At 40.3% G+C, this 20,981-nt stretch overlaps 1 protein-coding gene across 8 annotated transcripts in view; it reads left to right on the top strand.

Moving 5' to 3' along the window:
* Positions 1 to 12,694, top strand: part of PDE10A (phosphodiesterase 10A) — a 548,616-nt gene extending 535,922 nt beyond the window's left edge. For all 8 annotated transcript variants that reach the window (XM_065590407.1, XM_065590411.1, XM_065590408.1 and 5 more), the window contains 3 exons: positions 51 to 131; positions 4,272 to 4,360; positions 11,368 to 12,694. In XM_065590407.1, the coding sequence (XP_065446479.1) occupies positions 51 to 131; positions 4,272 to 4,360; positions 11,368 to 11,485 (288 nt within the window). In that variant the 3' untranslated portion in view covers positions 11,486 to 12,694. The remainder of the gene's footprint in view (positions 1 to 50; positions 132 to 4,271; positions 4,361 to 11,367) is intronic.
* The last annotated feature ends 8,287 nt before the right edge of the window (positions 12,695 to 20,981 follow it).

Genomic DNA, 20,981 nt, shown 5'->3' with positions numbered 1-20,981 from the left:
TCCTTAGTTATTCAGGAAGTACATGACTCTTTTTTTCTTTCTCTCTCCAGGGTGATGAAATGAAGAAGATAGGTATTCAACCTATACCTATGATGGACAGAGACAAGAAGGATGAGGTCCCTCAAGGCCAAGTATGGGCTGTCTTAAAATTAAATGTTTTATAATGGCTGCAAGATATACACAAGTAAAACTTGATAAGGGATATGATATTTGCCTTTAGCAAGGCATGTGATAACTTTTTGACCTGGTGAGTTGTGTCATGCCAAATTCCACACTTTCCAAACAAACCCATAGCTGATTTTAAAATTGCTACTGGAAACATCCTCCTCAGAGACATTGTTGGAACAAGAGCATGCTATTTCATGCTGTCCTGAAATATAGTGTGTTGCAGCTCTATTTCCTCTAGACCTTCGCTCTTTTTAACCAACTGCTGGGAGAGGGCACATTCAAATCTCTCACTCAGAAGAATTCCACTCCCATCTAGAAGAGTATGATTTTTGAGGTCCAGTGAACGGATGCATGATTGCCGCAATTATGCATTCAGCAGAAAGCCCTGTTGATAAGCAGACTGATGCAGCCGTAGTAATGAGGGGAGGGAAGAAACCTGCCCACACATTTCAGATTAAGGGCAGCTTTTCTCAAAAATTGGATGTTTAGGTTGGAAAATAAAATTTATTTTTTCTTATGCAGTAAAACTGAAATAAAGTTGTTTTAAATTTTATTCTCTGAAAGTTAAAAGCCTTGTTTGTGAAAGCTAGTGATGGTTTTAACATATTGGTTATTAATAAATGGAAAAGCATTGGGTAAAATTTTCAAAAAATGCCTAAATTTCATTTTTATAAGGGACTTAGGCACTGAGGAGCCTGTGTGTAACTGAAGGTTAATGAGACTTAAGTGCCCAAGTCACCTTGGTGCTTTTGAAAGTTTTCCTGCAATCTTTTACATATTCATATACTTGTAAAACAGAATTAAAGAGGGACTATATTAAATTCTTTAATCTAGCCACAGTCTGTCCTTAAAATGCAGCTGTATGGATGAGAACTGGAATGTTAGTTTGGGGAATCCATGCCCTTTTTAAAATAAAAAAATATAAAATTTAAAACTCCTGGTCAGAAATGGAAACTATCTCAAGGAATTGTCATGGATTAACTGGTTTTATTCATTTTTTCACCCTAGCTCTTTTTTGACCCTCTCAGAGTTTGTCTAGTTCGTTGTGTATTTTTTAAATGAAAGTGTTCTTATTTGCATGGCCCAAACCATAATATTTTATTTTAATTTTTAAATACTGTGGTTTCAGTGATAGGATTCTATAATGTAAATCCCAGATGTGTTTAATTTTGGCAAAACCTCTCTCTTTTTGCCATGGTATTAATGGGGTAGGTTAAGCAGATATCTCCTTTAGAATTTGTGACAGGTCTGTAGCAGTCTGTCAGTTCTTAAAATAAAATAAAAATTAATTACAGACCTCTTTAAAAAACCCCATGGAGTGCATATAAAACATACAGTTTAAAATAGTGAGCTCCTTTATGATGTTTAAACCTCCCTCCTGTTTCTGCAGCACTGCCCCCTTACCAACTGCAGCCTCTCTGTCAGTCATGTCACATATTCTGTAGTCAAGATTGTAAGAATCTGAGGATAGGGACTGTATCTCCTATCTGTTGTAAAGCACCAAACGCACCTATTTACACTCCAGTTCCATTGCAGAGGGAGCCTCAGCATCTGTGGAGGTAGGGTCAGGATTTGCTTTTTAATATGTGTGTACATATTGGGTTCCAGGAAGTGGGCGGGCGTAAGCCCGCCCACTGCTAAAGGATCCCCCCCCAGCCTAAGGGGAGGATCCACAGGGCCTGGAACTCAAATAATTACGGGGGGACAACTAATGTAAAAACAGGGACAGGAGTGCGGTCAAAGGGTCAAAAGAAGGGAACCTGACGGGGACACCGAGCAGAGAACCCCGGACAGCGCCCACTGCTCCTCAAAGGCGTCAAGGGAGCCAGTGGACGCCGCCCAGAGGAACTCTGCCCGGATACGTGAACGGACAGAGGATCGGAAACAGGCCCCACAGTCACAGGAACCTCCATCGGCCAACCTCCTCTCCCTGGTTTTATAGATGGCCTGTTTAGCCAGTGCCAAGAGGAAGTTGACCAGGAGGTCCCGCGACTTTGTGGGGCCACGGATAGGGAGTGCATAAATGAGAAGGTGAGGGGAAAAGTGTAACCAAAAACGTAACATAATATCGGTGAGGAGCCGGTGTAGGGGCTGCAACCTGGCACACTCTAAGTAAACGTGAGCCAGGGTCTCCCTCACGCCGCAGAAAGGACAGGTGTCCGGGACAGGGGTAAACCGCGCCAAGTACACGCCCGTGCTCACGGCCCCATGAAGGAGCTGCCAGCTGATATCCCCGGCGGGCCTCGGGACCAGAGTGGAATGTGTAGCAGGGTGGACATCTGCTCCTGCCTGGAAGGGCCGGAGATAGCCCAGGGAGCAGGTAGCGTGAAGGCTGAGTTGATTGGGGGAAGTGGCTGCAGCTGGGGCCACACCCCAATCAGGCTGCAGCTGGCCCTATATAAGAGGCTGGGAGCCAGGAGCGTCTCTCTCTGCCTTCAGAGAGAGAAAGGCCTGGCTGCAGGGAGCTAGACAGGGTACCTGTAGTGGAGCAGGGCTGGGGAAAGGCTGGGGAGCTCCAGCCTGGATAGCCCCAGGCTGCGGCCTGGTAATAGGCCAAGGAGTACTGGGGGTTGCAGAGGGCAGTCCAGGGCTAGGCCAAGGCAGCAGGTCCAAACCCTCCTTGCCAGTGATGAGTGGCCTATACTGTAGTCTGCCCCAGGGAGCGGGGGCTAGTTGGTGACTGGCAGTGGCCTAGTACTGAGGCAAGGTGGGGATAGTGGGTGGGGGTTCCCCAGGGAGGGGAGACCCAGATCTGTGGTGTACTGCCAGGGGGCAGCACCCAGAGCAAGGGGCACCGGGGTCCTGGGAGGGACACAGGGGCCAGAAGCAGGGACAAGGCGGATCACCGGCCTGCAGAGGGCGCTCCAGATGCTGGACAAGCTGATTCCCTGGAAAAACCAGTAGGGGGCGCCATAGGGGTGAGTCCGTACCCTTACAATGTGGATAAGGGCTAATATGTCAATAGCTAAAAAGGGGTTTACATGTCAAGCCCTGTGATCATGGTACAGTATGCTATTTCACTAAAATACATTTAAAACTATATATCAGATGAAAAGACTGGTAGCCCATGCTGTGGATCTTCCTGCACTAGACTGGCTAGCCTGTGGTCCTCTATTAAAGCTTTGGGGATTATTATTATTTTTAAGTGAGGTGCGGTAGGAGGGGGTCAAATTTAAATGTGTAGTGTAAGCAAACACGACTCCCTTGAAATCAGTGAAGTTACAGCAGGGCTGTTTTCAGAAAATGTCCTGCTGTTAACACCAGTGGTAGCAACATTAGGTGCCCTACCCTAGATGGGCTAGTAGCACCTTTAACACTGTGTTGACTAGACCTGCTCTGAGCAGCGTTATGAGACACATCATAAAAAATGTCAGTTGAACCATCTTCTGAGGGGCCCCACAGTTAGAGCTAAACCAGTGTTTAGAAACGGGAGACATTTTTAGAAAACTTTCCTACTATACAATATCCTTAGAACATCCAGGGAATCCAAGTATGAATCAGAATTCCAGAGGACATAAGGCAAATCCAGAATCTGACCCATCTTTTGGAAACACTGCAATATTTTCCTCTTTGAAAAGCCTTTCCACCATAATAACACTCCGAACATGGACAGTCCCATCTACCCACATGCCTCCAACCCCCACAATGAACAAATCAACCTAGCAACAAAATCCAAAGAGACAACCTACCTCAAGCAGTATGTTTTACCCCCAAAAGGGAGAACTGACTGCTATTGAGTTCACTTTGACGGGTGCTCAGAGGCTATGGTGATGGGCAGCAGTACAGAACAGTAAGACAGACTGTAAGTAAGTAAATTGTAAAATAAGTAAGTACACCTCTACCTCGATATAACGCTGTCCTCGGGAGCCAAAAAATCTTACCGCGTTATAGGTGAAACCATGTTATATTGAACTTGCTTTAATCCAACAGAGTGCGCAGCCCTGCCCCCCAGAGCACTGCTTTACCGCATTATATCTGAATTCGTGTTATATCGGGTCACGTTATATCGAGGTAGCGGTGTAAATAGACTAGTTTGGGGCTCTTTTGCAGTTAACTGTGTCATAATTTGGCTCCTGTCAATATTTTTTCCATGTTTTTCACAGATTGGATTCTACAATGCTGTAGCCATCCCATGTTACACCACACTCACACAGATCTTCCCTCCTGCTGGGCCACTACTCCGGGCATGCAGGTGAGTAGCAGTGCAAGTTTTTGCACAGCATATATCTTGGCTGAGTGAGAGCATGCCCCACTACATATCTCTGTCTAGAAATATATGTCTCTACATTGCAAATATTTCATGTAGACAAACATAAATGTTCTTCTCTAGCAAGTGCATCAAACACCTGGAGGCAGGGACTATTGGGTAGGTTCAGCTAACACAGGTCTATGGATGCAGCTATTAAAATTTATTTAATGTCAAAACTACCTGTAGACAAGCAGGTCCACTGGCAAGGTGTCCCCAGTTAGTTACCTTCATCTACCCCAGTACAAGTCAACTTCCCTCTGTCTGCTTCATGCCTCCATTTTACTTGCATAACTACTGGGAATTAAAATACCTTTTTCTTCTGTGCTTTTACTGTCACCTCATCTCTATCCTATTCCTTTTCTGATGGTTGTGTTCCTGTATTCTAGTTGAACTGACATGTTTCTCTCTCCTACGTGGCAGATCAGAGTACTCTCTTCGTTCTTCAGATCTTTAAACCACTAGTATTTTCTCTTCTGGGTACAGTGGCAGTGTAAAGTAAATAGAAGGAAATCCTCTCGCTCTGTCTGTCCATCCACTCATCCATCTAAAATATACAGTTGAGGTCCAGAAGTGTGTGTGTTTGTGTATACTCTGAAGCCTAGAATGACTGAGTCAGCGTGAAGTGATGGAAACAGCTACAAGCTTGGCTGGAAGCTTTTTTAATTCAGAATATCACCAGGTTCAGTCATCACTGGGATACATGGTCTGTTATCCAATTTTTAAGTTCTCAGCCACTTTGACTTTACAGATTATATCCGTGCGACAGCAAGGTATGTATCTATGCCATGCCAACAGTCCTAGACTAACGTGATTTCAGAGGTAAGTCAACAAATCACCACCCTTGCTCTACAGCTAATTTGCATACAATAGTTCCATTGGTTATATGACAAGAACACTCAGATGGTAGCTTAATTAGCCCAACTGCCCCACCTGGCTGACTACTTCAAGACATGGCACCTTAACCTAGCACCAGCAAGACAGTCTCTAGCCCATACCACTTCCACCATACCAACGCTAAGAGGGAACTAAACATCCTAATGAATGGCCAGAGGCTGAAGCATGAAGCTTACCCAGTTTATTTAGGCATGACCCTTGACCGAACACTGACATACAAAAGCCACCTGAGCAAGATACAAGCAAAGGTCAAGACACACAACAACCTTCTCAGCAAACTGGCAGGTTCTTCATGGGGAACAAATGCTCCAACCTAAAGACCTCAGCCCTTGCCATCTCGTACTCAATAGCAGAGTACTGTGTGCCTGAATGGAATCGGTCAGGAAACACCAAACTTGTTGACATGCAAATCAACGCAACAATTACTCATTATCACAGGAACTGTTCGACTGACTCATCTCTATGGCTTCCAATTCTGAGCCACATTGCTCCCCCTTACATCAGGAGGGAGATTGCAGCTGGCAAGCTGCTTGATAAGGTACATGCCAACCCAGACTTGCCCTTGTTCAATGCCCTTTTTAACCCACTAGCTACATGTTTCATTACGACACCCATTGTGGTCAAGGCTGCCATGCCAGGACATGATAGCAGAATCCCGGTGGCAGGAAGACTGGTGCTTAACACCAACCACAAATCAGTTCCTCATCACAGACCCTACTGTTCACCCGCCCAGCTTCAACCTGCCACATCATCAATGGGTCCTTCTTAGTCGATCCTGGATTGGGCAAGGCCTCTGTGCAGCCAACCAGCACCACTAGTATCTTCGAGACAAGCTATGCTGCAGCTGTGGCGCAGGTCAAACAATGATGTACATTATTGAGGAGTGCCTGCTAACTAAATTCAGTGATGGGCTCTGAGAGCTCCACTTGGCCACATTGCTTGGCTCAGTGAATATGCAAATGTTAAATAAAATAAATACTACCACTTCTGGACCTCATTGTGATGGAGGCTATTTCTGACTCTTTCCCACCCATGCGTGCACATACCTTTTTTCCTCTGCATTCTCTCCTTTTCTACATATCAGATATAAACCCATCAATTGCCTAAATGTAATTGTGATGGCAAGACTTGCTCCTGCCTACTCCAGATGTTCCTATCTGCTTTAACATGGTTTTTGTTATTACACTGACGTCTCATTCCCTTTAGTGTTGGAGGCTCCAGACTCCCTTTCTAATGCTAGAAACAAAAGGCCAAAGCTAAACACCGAGAATTTCAGCAAAAAATTAATTCACTTGAAGTTCCCTATAAAAATACTTGTAAACATTCTTAATTTTACTAGATTGTGAATCAGTCAGCTGTCTTGTAGAGGTAGCTTGTGCAGTCTTGCAACCTAGCTAATTGCTAGATTTGTAATTCCTGTGCGGGATAGATTACTAAATAGTCATCCAGTAATATCAACAGCTGAAAGCTAGATGTTGGCTGCCTGTTCCTCTGTGGCCTAAAGACAAATTGTGCATTCTATAGCAGAGCTGGTTCCCATCACAATTTTTCTCAATTATGCTGTCTTTTTTTTTTTAAAAAACTTGTTCAACTTCCTCAAAATGTTTTACATTTATGAAAACTCCAGATGACTTTCTTCATGAAATATTTCCCATTAGCTGGATGTCTTCAAAATCAGAAATCCACTTTGCTCAGAAATATGTACTTAAATATTTTCATTATGAAGTAGGTAGGAAAAGTCTTTTTAGAGGCCACATGATTAATGGATTAACCTCAGGACTGGAAGCCAGGAACTCCTCAGTCACTTGACTGGCCTTAATTATGTTTTGCACTTATTTTACAAATATTTACATAAGCCTCACAATACTTGTGTGAAGTAGTTGAGCATCATTATCACCATTTTAGAGATATGGAAATTGAGGATTAGAGAGGGTAAATAAGATGCATAAGGTTACACAGCATATCATTGTCAGGACTTCTAGCCAGCGGGGCAAGTTCCGAAAAAAATTGTTTTGGGTTGACCCAAAACTTTTCAAAATTTTAGGCTTATCAAAAAGGTTTTTTTTAAATGTCTTTCAGTTTGAACAAAATCAAACAAAACCTTTCATGTTGGGTTGAACCGAAACATTTATTTTGATTTGAAAAGAAAAATTTTGTTTTGATTTTGATCATTTTTAAAAAAAAAATTAAAATTTTAAATAACATTGAAGGAAGTTTCAGACCAAAGTCATTTTGAACAGAAAAATGGAAACATTTCATTTTGAAAATGTCAAAATGAAACATTTAGGGTTTTTGGATTTTCTTGTCCAACTTAAACAATTGGCGAATTCAGCACAAATTCACAAAACATTTCAGTGTCACCGAATCTACATTTTTTGCTGAAAATTTTCACAAAGTTCTAGTCAGGATCAGGATTCCAGTTAGACCCCAACATTCTTGATTCCTGTCCAGATTCCCAAAACTTTAGACAAGCAAAACCTCCCTACTCTAAACAATGTTGTTAAAATAAGTTTTCTAAAATATCTATTAATTTTGAGAGTCTCACTTCTTGGACACTCAAATAGAAATGCTTAAGGCTTGATGTTCAGAGGTGCCAAACACCCACAACTTTACTTGCCTTCAGTGGGAGTTACAGGTGCTCTGTACAGGTCAGGTCAGGCACAGAGTCTTTTAGAATAAATATGAGCATCTTTCCAAGAATGTGTTTCTTCTGGACCAGCATATGGTGTGTGAATTAACAGTAATCAGACTGCTTAGTACTGATTGCACTGGTGTTCTGTACTTCAGTAATCATGCTTCACTATTTGGAATCCAAGATTCAATATTTTTATTTCTGAAAGTCCTTGTCAACTACAGTCAAATTTTAGTTATCCAAACACCAGGTAAGCTAAACTCTTGGTTCATCTCAAGGTCCAGTACATTCCCTAAGGTTTGACTAAAGTTGTATAGAACTGCTAATATTCAGGTGAGCTGAATTAAAGATCACCACAAGATTGAAATGACTCCTGATAAACTGAAATCCTACAATGTAAGAGTTTTGCCTAACCTCCTATTCATCAGCAGCTCTTTGATTTCAGAACTTAGCAGCTCTGCACAACCAAAGCCACCCCTGCAGAGATCCTAAATTCAGCAAGACTGGAACTGCACTGAGCCAGCCAGCTCTGGGCTGTCTATAGCTGGGGGAGCCAGACAAGGGGCTTTGAACTCAACCCTGAATATGTATTTCAAAGTTCGCTGGCCAGTTCCTCTAATTATCAAAACTCTTGTCTCACTGGAGGTCTTGGGTTTCCCCAGAGGCCTTTGGGGGTATTTCTACACAGCAACTAGACACCCGTGGCTGGCCCATGCCAGCAAACTCAGGCTCTCATGGGTTTCTAGTTGCTGTGTAGACATACCCTCAGATAACTAGGGTGTGGTGCATATGGCCTTTTTAGTGAGAGGCAATTGGCTTTCATCACAGTGAAGAGCTTAATTCAATACTGCTTCAGTTGCTGACTAAATACATTTTGATATCACCCTTATATCTATAATATTCGTTTCTGGAATGCGGTGTTTAAGATGTTATGCCCTTGAATTCTTTGGAATACAGACAAATGCTGCAAAGTAATAGCAACAAAGCAGCCAGGACATCCTGTCAGCATCAAAGTTTTAACTTTGAGAGACTGTGGGCCTTTATTCCAGGCACTTCAGAGCCAGAGCTTTGCTGGTGAGCAGAAAGGCATATGAATCATACCAGCTGTACCTTTTAAAAAGACACCATCATTCATCTTGTTGGAATAAGATATTACCTAAGAATCTGAAAGGTTAATTTATGTGATAGTTTGCTCCACATTTCTGTTTTAATAAATCTGTTCTGAACAATAAGTTTACTTTCTTACTGAATTTGTGCAGGCCAAAGACACAATCTGTGTTGTATTTGTATGGTGTCACTTCCATTATTGTTTTGGAAACTGAATACACACAGTGCATACCAAAGCAGCCAAATCTGAGATAATATATTTATATTGGGGATAAAAGGAGAGGGGATGATTTTTAAAGATGGATTGAATTCAAACCAAAATTTTCTAAAGCCTATTTTTGTTTTCTTGCCTTCAGGACTCTGAATCCCTGATAAAACAGACAGATTTAAAAACCAAATAATGATTGACACCTTCCCCCCCCACCCCTTCCTCCATGCCTAGGGAGTCTCCCTGGGATGTTCTGGAGTTTCTGGATGTCAAGTGAGCTGGGAATGGTGGTGGCTGTTCAGCTTTTTTCACAGCTCTCAGTGCCCCTCCTGCCCCACACCAAGTGCTTCTTCTTTATTGGTTGGGTTGGCTCCAGGTGTATTTTTCAGATTGTAATGACCAGGGGTACATAGTTTCCATCCCAGGGCTCCTAACAGGAGTGGAACTCTTAGCATCCCAGATGGCGCTCATCACCTCTGCAAGTCTACATCTGCTCTCCCACAAGTGTGCTTCAGAATTTTCCTGCTCCTACCACTTCTCTGCTCTCCCAGCTTAGAACCTGGTATATCTTAGTGGTTTCCTGCATTTTACCAAATATTTCAATGAAGCTGTGTCACATAAATCAGGCGGGCCTTGTGGCATAAACTAGAATGATCTAATGTGATACATAATACGTAAGGCCTTAGTAGTTTTGTATTCCTATTCCTTCACTGCAGACATCTGTCTGAGAGTCTGTCTACATAACTAGCAGTGCCGACTCCAGGCACCAGCTTAACAAGCAGGTGCTTGGGGCGGCCAAGGGAGAGGGGTGGCACCTGCGGCAATTCAGGGGAGGCAGGTCCCCTACTCCCTCTAGGAGCGAAGGACCTGCCGCTGAACTGTCACCGCCGATCGCAACTTTTTTTTGTTTGGTTGGTTTTTTTGCTTGGGGCGGCAGAAATGCTGGAGCCGGCCCTGATAACTAGACTCTTGGTAGGACACAATGGAGTGAATTTTGTTAAAACTGAGATAGTATGGCTGTCTTTTACTCTGCATTTGAAAACTAAATGGTCCATTTTGACCATATGTAAATATCATGGACTCACTAGATCCACAGCGATATAAATTGACATAGTCCAATTTAAGTCCTTGGAGTGATACCAGTTTACACCAGGTGAAACTCTAGCTCCATATTCCATTCAGATACTTAAGCTGTAAACAGCTGTATTATTTGACACTTTTATGATTTGTAAAATCAAAGTTTGGAGACTTGACGGAGAGGGTAGGCCAGGCTCTAAGGTAATGAGCACTGTCTGCCCCTAGGAAGGAGAATAATAGACAAGAACCCCGCCCCTTATTCGAAGGCCCTTTGCTTTGGAGAAGACTGACTAATACAATAACCCTACATGGTGACAGGTTTCAGAGGTCTCTAAGGTGCCACAAGGACTCCTTGTTATTTTTACAATAATCCTAGTATCTAAAAGGTGTTCACTAGCTACTTTGGCCAGCAGAATTGTATTGTCTTGAGATGCAGAGAAGATGTCTATAAATGCAGAGAAGGCTTCATGAAGAATTGTGGGCTGCCATGGCTTCTGTAGAGGCAAATGGCATGGCAAGAATGCTGAATTCTGTGGCATCCTGGAAAACTGACAAATTAGGTTGCCACAGAGTCCATGACGCCCTGAGTGAGATATGGGACAGGTCACATCTCTCAAGAGCTATTGTTTCAGTTTCTCTGCAGCCTTGAGCAGGCATCACTGCATTAGGTCATGCTTTCAAAGACATCTCTGCAATCATGAAGATTAGAAATATAATTTTTATAAGAAATGGAAGCAGACTCCTTAGCACAATTCTTTAGCAAGGGGTGAATTCTGTGGCAAATCGGCAGCTGTTGAATTGCAGAACACACAGGATCTTGGCAATAGCCAGCATATACTTCCCTAGAATAGGCATCTAGCTTAAAATATGGAGTTGACAGAAAGAAATAAGATGAAATAATACAGTAGTAAGAAAACCTTTATCGACCAGTGTTATGTACGCCATAAATCTACTTCTGTTGGTATAATATAACAGAATTATGAACAAAATATTAAAGTTATATACAGATTTATGCTCTTTTTGCATCTCCAGGGAAAATCTCAAACAATGGGAAAAAGTGACGCAAGGAGAGGAAACTTCATTATGGATTCCGTCCCAACCACATGATCCCCAGACCTCGGATTCACTTCCTGTGAAGATTGATGACTAAACAGCCATGACAAATTGGTTTAACTCTAAGGCATCTCTCCTTTGTTTTTTTGTTTGGTTTGGGTTTTTTCTTTTTTGGAAAGGAAACAAAAAAGCTACAAATGCTGAGAAGCAGATCTGCCTGTGGAGGTAATACCTACAGAGTTACCTCAGCTAGGCGACTGACTGCCAGTCTCCTGTCTAACATCAGTGACACAACATAAAGCAGAGAGAGACTGACAACTCAGTTGCTTCAGAATCAGCTGTCAAAGCAAACTTATGACATGTGAATATAAAAGACTGGCCTTTTCTCATGGGCTACATTGCTGAGGCCTTAATTCAAAACTGAAGGGAAAAATATTAGGGGGTACTTTTAAAATTGTATCTTTCTAGTAAGGGTTTCAATGGTACTTTTATTATATTGTACTGTGGCTGGATTTAACACCAGTGTCACTTGGGAGTTCTTGGCTATAAATAGAACATTTTACACATTGCTATTGTGAATGTTTGTGTGATCTACTTGTAATCAGTTCGAAATTTAGCAGAAAACCTCTGGGACTGTAACTTTTCCTGAAGTTACAGTACTTGAATTATCTTGCTGCAGACAGAAGGAAAATCAACTTTTAGGCTCAAGGCTCCAAAAACTCTATTAGGTATCACAGAACAACTGTTTTATTTCTCAAGTTAAATGTTGAAAGCACTGGCTGTGGTGTTTGGTTCTTTGTAATTATGTGAGAAGATAGAGAGCTCATCCATTCATACACTGGAAGTACTGGATATTTATCTCCAGTAAGGAAAGATGCAGGCATAATTTCAGGCTGGACCTTTTTATCAACACTGACTAAAATGACAGGCTAAAGTTTGAATGTAATAGCAGAGATCTGCCTGCCTAGCTAGCTGTATGTCAAGTGGTCATGCTAATATTTTTTGTGGTGAGTCATATTTTAGAAAATATTAGAGAGACATGTTTAATGTACAATACTTTCTGCTGGAAATAGGAGCCTTGTCAGAACAGTCAGGTATACTAGGCATTACTGCGGTACCATCACAATAAAAGGAAAGTATTTTCCTTTGACTAGCGTTTATGTTGCTCACCAGTACTGTATGTTTTCAACTACCAAAAAAAAAGGGAAGCCATTTACCTTTTTCACGTTTGCTTTTTTTCTAGTTCAGCAAACATTTCCAAGTTTAGAGCTACCTAACTAAGCAGAAAAATAGCTGATTCAGAAAACTGAAACTCTGGAAGAAATTCTGTGCTGATGTAGGGCTCAGATCCTGCAAACTATTATGCACGTGCTTAGCATTAAGCACACGTATAACTGTTTGCAGTTTGGGGCCCTATGCTCAATGCAACCCTTTTGATTTTAATGTGGTTGCAAAGGGTGTAATTCAATATACAAAATTGACCCTGAATCTTTCTTTTTAAAAATAAAATAAATAAAATTTCAGCATAGATATAGTACATCTTTTCTATACCCCGGTCATTAGCAACACTGCATTTGTTTAGTCTGCACTGCCGAGCCTACATTATATTATACAACTCTTCTTACCTGCGTGCAGATAGGCAAGTTTTGAAGTGGTTCGGTGGCAACACTACAGTGTAATGTAAAAACAACAAGTAGTACGGTCAGCAGTTTAAAGGCAATAGGTAGTATCTCTTTTTCCATTCTGCTTGTTTACTGAACTGCATTGATCTAATAAGCATGCATCTTATTATTTTTCTTTATTTAAATGTTTGGGTCCCTGAAGAGTTTTGCCTTCTATTCTGGTCGAGCACAAACCAGTTTTTGTATGCATCTACAGTATGTGATCTATAATCACGTAATTTATACATAAGCCTTTGCAGCACATAAAATACCATGTAGGGTTAGATTTGGGGTATCTTGATCAAATCTTTTTATTTGAAGTTCAGATTTGAATCATACAGGGGACGAAGGATGTCTAGCAGCATCCATGCAAGCGCTTAGTTTGCTTTGCCAATACTAAATGATGTTATTCTGTGCATAGTCACCAGTGAATTTTTCTGGAATGAAAAAAATTATAAGGATGCAATTTTATCAAACTAAACAAACAAGATTGACATAAGTGGTGTCCTCTACTTTATTCCTTATCAGTTCTGGTTTAAATAATGCAATTCATACGCAGCCTGTGTTACTGCAAGCAAAGAACTTGGGACACGACCCAGAGTTACTGATTTATGTGGAAACTTCACAGATCTGTGGTGGCCTCAAATACAGTCTGTCTGTATATCTGTGAGATACCCAAAACAACTCATTGAAAATCTCCTTCATGGCTCAAGCATGTATGTTATTACCGTACCCTTCTCCCTCTGTTTGCTGAATTTGTCAGTGTTGCAAAATATTCCTTGTCACCTGCTATATTCATTTCACAGAACGTTTGTCTGATTTCTAGTCACTGACTGTAAAATCTAAATTAGCTAGATCATGAGTCGTCACTGAAAATGCTTGGCAGTATCATATAGGTGCTTTATGTATTTCCCTAACAAATTAAGCAAAGTTGCAATAAATAGTTCTGTTAATGTGATGAGACAACCATATTGGTACTTGACATTTTGAGTAACCTGAACCACTTAAAACAGTTTGTTATAGTTAAAGTTCCATTAGAGTTAATACAGTCCCTCCACCCCCTTTCTTCTCCTCTGGAGTAAGACAGGGGAAAGGAGTAAAACCATATGGACAAAGCCTACCTATATTTTAGGCAACAACAAAAACAATAGTTTTAATGGGCAAAATTTTCTAAGTTGCATCAGTTTGTCCTATAGACTAATTTAGTGAGTACAGTTTTAGGCATCCAGGTGTTTGACAGAAGTAAACCCAAATCAGTATCCCAGAACTGAAAACCCTAATCTAAGAAGAAGTTTGAGTCTGCATTCAAATGTCATGACTCAGGTCCATGTTGAATATTTGGTTGTCCACAAATTTATATTTTCACTGGCAAATAGAACAACTAAACATCTGACACAACCATTTTTGTGGTCAAATGTCAGCTGAGGTTTTGTCCCTTTAGTAGTCACACAAAATGAATAAGAACTTTTAAAAAATTGGCAGACATGTTTTCTAGAAGTCTTATAAAATGTATAGTTTTTATTTCCAAAAGAGCATTTTTTTATTAAAGTTTTAATGACCTTTTCCCTTCTAAACAAAACAATAGAAAAAAGGGTCTACCGGTATTTTATATTTTTGCATTCTTTTGAGTAGGCAAAAGAAGCTGAATTTGAGAAAGATGCATATTCAGCCATAGCTCCCGCTGATGCATCTTGAAACAATACCTGGAACATAATGAATGAGGAAAACGTAGCCAACCTGTGAAAAGTGGATGGCGCAGGATGGTATTAGCCATTTTAGCTATCACTTAATATACTGTGTTCTATAAAAGCTTTGCTGGAAACTCCATTACTGCAGTAATCAAGTTAAGAATTTTTGTAAGATAGTGCAATATTCTACTGTAATGGTTCAGCACATTGCAGCTACATTATTATAAATTGTAGCACTGTAGAAGCAATACATTAGAATAATGTACTGGGTTTTTTTAAATGGGAGCATATTTTCAAATATGTTAATTAGATCCTCGGAGGCATGCAGTGTAGCACTTACATTTTCAAATGGCACGCAGTACAGAGTACTTAGGTGTGTTTTAAATAATCTGCATGGATTGCAAATTTAGAAGTAGAAATATATGTACTAGCTAGTCAGTCTCTTGCTGTTACTGTGTTCAGGCCACTTAGTGTTAAAATTGTAAGGGCAACATATAGCATTATTTATCTAAAAGAAATACCCAAGTCCCTTACCTGTTCAAACAATTGCAACCTTCTTGAAGAAATGCATTTGCCTAAAACACTGTGATACAGTTACCATTCTGTGAAATGGTGCAGTAAATTGTTCATTCTAAGGAGACTAAGTGACTTTCTACACTCTTCTATAAAGATACTCATATTCAAATTTTAGGTTATGTATCCCAATCTAGCGAAGGCACATTACAACTATCTTTTGTCTGCTTGCTGACCAAAAACTGTGCTCGATTGTAATTTGGGTGTATGCTCTGTCAAAAACTGAAAAAGTTAGTAATGAACTGGTTTGCAGGGTATATCAAACTGGTTTGTAGAGTAGATCCACGTATATTCAAAGTTCAGAGGGGGCAGTTCTGTGAAGAAGAAAGAACTTCAAGATAACAGCATTCAACTTTATGACATCTAGTAAGGTGAAAAATTGATTTTATATATATGATACGTATAAACTATCTTCTTTGTAAAAAGAAATGCAAGTGCAATAATTTAAAGAGGTCTTACCTTTGCATTTATAAATTATAAATACTGTACATGGTGTGTATTTTTTCATGTATTCATTTGCAGTCTTTGTATTTAAAAAACAAACCTAAACCTTTACTATTATGTTTGTACAATAGAGCAGTAATCATTTATTATAATATAGTTAAGTTGTAAATAAATTAACAAACCAAACAGCCAGTACATATGCATATATGGGTGTCCTGTTGTGAAACCTGTTTCTGCTTTAATTGCTGGCTTTCGCACAGCAAGACAACTTCTGTGGATATGTAATTATACATATAAATATATGTATGATACATAAAATATATTTAGAAATGTTCATAATTTTAATGGATATATCTATCCATACACTTTGGTGTGAATATTACTGAATACAGAGTTTTTTAATATTTTCTATGTTCATTTTTTGGTGTTATTGTGAGTGGGGGAGAGGGACGGGGACTTCTTGTGGACCTGTGTGTATGTTTGTTGATATACTACAAGTAAAATACAAGGAAAAATGAGAACAAAAGGCAATGGAATCCATGAAAAAGATCAACATTTGATTTTCTGTACATGTGACAACTTCTCAGTTAAGGTGCATTTTTCCAAATATCTGCAGTTGCGGGTATTTTCTATAACCAAACAGGTCTGACTGTATATTAAATATTCAAATTACAGTCAGATCCTCAGCTGATGTAAATTGCCAGAGCTACATTGACTTCCATGCTGAGGATCTGGGCTACCCTTTTACCCTTTTTAGTTCACAATTAAATTGAATTGAATAGATTTACAATCCATCTGTTTCCAGCATCTTGGAACTACATAGCTGTTGCTTGAAAAGATTTGTGGCCCCTTTTGTCTAGGCACACTGATAAGGAGGAAAGAGGGCAAAAAAATAGTATTGTTAGAATAGTTTCTTTACATGGGTTTCCTTCAGAACTCTTATGCTCCAAATCCTGTTTTTCATGATCCACCCAGATACATCTAACTTTGAGATAAAAGGTTTGTTCCCAGGAAGAGCTAGGTGTGCTAAGACAAACCTCACAGTAGAAATGGCTAGCCAAATTACAGATTTTTAAAAAAGACAATATGAATGCACCTTATTACAGTACCTATAATTCTGCCACTCCTCCTCTTATTACTGTTTACATAAAGTAGCACTCAGACGTTCCAGACGGGGATTCTGTTTGATGCTATACAAACAAATCCTTGCTTCAAAGAGCCTTTTATTGGCTTAGCATGTGATCATGTGAGGTAGTACTGACAATTGTAGAAAATAACATGGATGAGTTAATTTCAATACAACAGGTGATTTTATATATGCTTCTGTCAAAACGAGATTCATCAGTAGCTGCCATTAAAAATCAACATTCGCCCATAGTAATTGAGATTTCTTTTTTGTGCAGGGAAATGTGTTATTTCGGGTATAGAATGGTGGGTAGCTATGGGGAAACGTTGACTTTTTAATGGTGATCACTATAATAAAAATACATCTAAAGATACCATGGTGACTGGACTCTTACTTTTAAGTATCAAAGTTCCAGGATGAATGGCAGGAACTCTCATCTGTCTCAATGGTTTTTGACCCTTCAAGACATTAATAGGTGCCTCAGTGCCCTTCTGAACAGTTTTCAAAAGACCACCCACTGAACACAGGGCACTCACTAGTGATCAGTGGAGAACTGGCTGGTCAGATGCTGTTGGCTCCCTCTGTTTTCAGCTCCTGCATTGCATTAGATGACTAATACAAATACATATATTATCTCTTTATGTTACTTTTCCAAGTAAGCAATTGCTGTAGTTGCCACAAGAATTTTATGTGATTGACAGTATGTGGAGGGGGAAGGGAGATCCATGATGTCATGAATCAAGGGGAGATGATCCATGAAACAATGTCTATTATGATTTGGGTCCACACACTTAAAAAGCATGAAAATCCCAACTGTGTAATGTTCCCCTCCAGTTCCTTTTTTTTAACTGAGTTTGTCAAAGGAGCTACTTGTTGGAATTGCTGCCATAGAGGCCGGATCCAGTTCTGCAGACCTCAGTTCCACTTGGACAGTGCTTTGTATCCTTTTTTCAGTGCCCTGTTCCCAGTAGATTCCTTGGAGAACTGATCTCTTTCTTAGCCTTCAACTTCATAACCGACTGGGACTTTGAAATTGGTGTTGATAAGGGAATTTCAGTTCTCTGTCAGCTATGGTGTGTCGATATGGCATGTGGGACTCCTCAATCCCTAGCACATCAACAGCCTCAGCTCTTCTGAGGGGAGGAGCATTGTCTTTCTCACTAATGCAGATAGTTTTGATGCTGTGCTGGAGCTGAGTGCCTCCTTCACAGATATTTCAGAGGCTATTTTGGACATATTGTAGCTTGTCTTTTCCCACCTTCACTTAGGGTGTTTTGAAGTTTGTTTCTGAATTCTTTAGGGAAACAAACCCCTTCCCTTTTCCTTCTAGACTCAGCTCCTTTTATCTAACTGCAGATTGTTTCAACCTCAAGACCAATGTTTTAATACATTGACTGTGCTGAGATTTGACCTGTGTGTAGGACAAAGGTTTTTTCATCCTAGTTTGGCATTTTCCCCCATCCCAACATGTTTGCACAAGGACAATGTTTCTCCAAATTCTTTATTAAGTTGGTCCTTTCCACCAATTTTTATATTGTTGATAAGAACTAGTATTCTGGACCAATTCATTACTATTTGATCCAGCTTCTCAAATTGGTGGCAATAGAGCACATGTCCTTTGCTCTTTTCATGCTTTCCTTCTTGCAGTAAAGCAATGTAGTTGCTCTTATATTGCAGAGAACATTGCATGCCAGTGGCTGTTTGCTACCCAGTCAGTAATATTTTCTCCAACTCTTTTACCTCCTGTTGATGAAAGGTGTTTCTCGAGACTTACAAAAATGCCTCTGAATTTTTTTTGCCCACTTATAAATTAGAGAATGTACTGCTTTGTGGATACTTCCTTTGAACATTTTAGTTTCCAAGGCCCTGATCCAAACCCCATTGAAGCTACTGGAGGGATCATTTCATTAACTATAATGAACTTAGGATCAGGCTCCAATATAGGTATCCAAGTCAATATGTTGGATGAAATCTTGGTGCTGTTGAAGTCTGTGATAAAATTACCAGTGACTTCAACGGCACCAAGATTTCCCCAGTTATCTTTAGAGAAGCTCTCCGAAGATATCACTTGACTGCTCACCCACACTTGCATTCCCCTCAGAGTTGGGAAGCTGAAGCTTTTTCAGTAACTTTCTGCTCATTTTGTCTTAGGAAAGTTTATATCAGGCATAAATGCTGTTTGGAGATGAGGGAGCTCATTGCTTCCTGCTCATGAAGAAACCCAAGGGATACATGTTAGAAAGCCCTGGTGTCTGGTATGTACACGGAACACCACTTGGTGCTTGAAAGTCAAAAGTCTGTTGAGAGCAACAAGAGTGCCCTCTTGTATCACACTGGAAATCCAGTCAAATGATACCTTTGGAAAAGCTGAATTACAGCAGGTAAGTAATTTTCCTTTATGTTCTAAGATTACTGGAAGGTCTAGGTGATTTTTGCAGTCACAGCGCCTGTTAAATATTTGACCTTTTGTTAAGGACTTATATTTAGGGCCCCGAACACCAGTGAGAGAATACAGCAAAAATGGTTGTTGATCCAGTACATTGTTCAGAGAACTAACTCTAATTACACTGTTTTTAAACTAATAGCATCTTGCACCAATAAATAAAAATTATGGGTCCAGAAAAGAGCCCTAGTTTCCAAATCTCGGGGTACAATTTTCACTAGTACCTGAGGGACTTCAAGCATCTGCTAGGCACTTTTGAAAATATTACCATCGGTGTCCAAATACTGTGGGGAATAGGCAGCCCAGAAATACCACAGACCAATAGATTGATCTTAATGAAAGTAAAGTGGAACTTGAACGTGATTTGCCTAGTTTCCAAGGAGATTCCACACTTCCCTCAATTCCCACTTTTAAGAATTGGTAAAGTCCTGTATTGGTGCCTGTTGTAAAAGTACTAATGTTTAGTTACTTTTAAACAGTAAATAATCACCTCGCTTGACAATTATTGTTAGAAGTATGGATCAGCTTGGGAAAGGAATAGGTGACAAATTGTGGGCACAAGATAGTTGACATACAAATGGATAGGATTTTGTGAAGAATCCTGCTTGATGCTTCCATTTCGATGTGGAGTTAAGTGCTTGGGAGATCTGGGTTTAAGTGACCTTGGACATGTCACCAAGGGTCAGATTTTTAAAGATATTCAGGCACCTAAAGATGGAGATAGGCGCCTAGTGGGATTTTCAAAAGTGGCAGGGTCCCTAACTCCCACTGAAATTAATGGGAGTTAGGTGCTTAAGCACCTGGTGGGATTTTCAAAAGCACCTCAGTGCTGAGCTGTGAATTCTGTGTTGCACCACTTAGAGACATAGCACAGAATCTCACCCTGAGAGTTCCAGCTGTTTTATATACAGTGTCTTTGTTCATACAGAGAGACCATGTGATGTTTTTAGAGCTTATATACAGGGATCACTTGATCCATCAATGACATAAAGCTGTCTGTGGGGTTTGACCATGGTAGTTTTTTAACAGGACCAGATATATTGCACAGTAGCGTAGGATAGGAAGTGAAGGATCTCCAACTGAAATAGCAGGAAGAGATAGCATGTAAGTTTGAACACTACAGAACCTCAAACAGTTTAGCCATGTAACACTTAGATAACAAGGCTACCCCTGATTGGACATAAGGTGTAGTTTTTTAATGGTGAGAGTAATTAATCATTGGCACAATGTACCAAGGTTCATAATGAAGTCTTCAAGACTGATAATTTTTAAATCAAGATTGCATGTTTTTCTAACAGATATGGTCTAGGAATTATTTTGGGGGCAGTTCTATGGCCTGTGTTATACAAGAGGGTAGACTAGGTAATCACTGTGGTCCCTTCTGGCCTTAGAGGCTATGAATGTATAGGGCTCAGTCTTGCAAAGTGATCAGCACATCAATTTCACTGACTTCAGTGGAAGCAGAGGGAAGCACTCAGTATTATTTGCAAGAGGTGCTCAGAACTTGGCAGGGATGATATTCATAAGCCATTTCATTTCTCAAACAGTCCTCTTAAAAAAACAGCAAATAACCCCAATCACCAGAATAACAGGTAACAGACCCAACTACCCGAGTTATTAACACACACACAAAATAATTTAGTATAGAATTTTTGAAG

The sequence above is a fragment of the Chrysemys picta genome, chromosome 3 (genome assembly GCF_011386835.1).
Source record: "Chrysemys picta bellii isolate R12L10 chromosome 3, ASM1138683v2, whole genome shotgun sequence".
NCBI classification, from domain to species: Eukaryota; Metazoa; Chordata; order Testudines; family Emydidae; genus Chrysemys; species Chrysemys picta.
The sequence above is the reverse complement of the archived record's forward strand: the minus strand, read 5'-3'. Positions and strand labels throughout refer to the sequence as shown.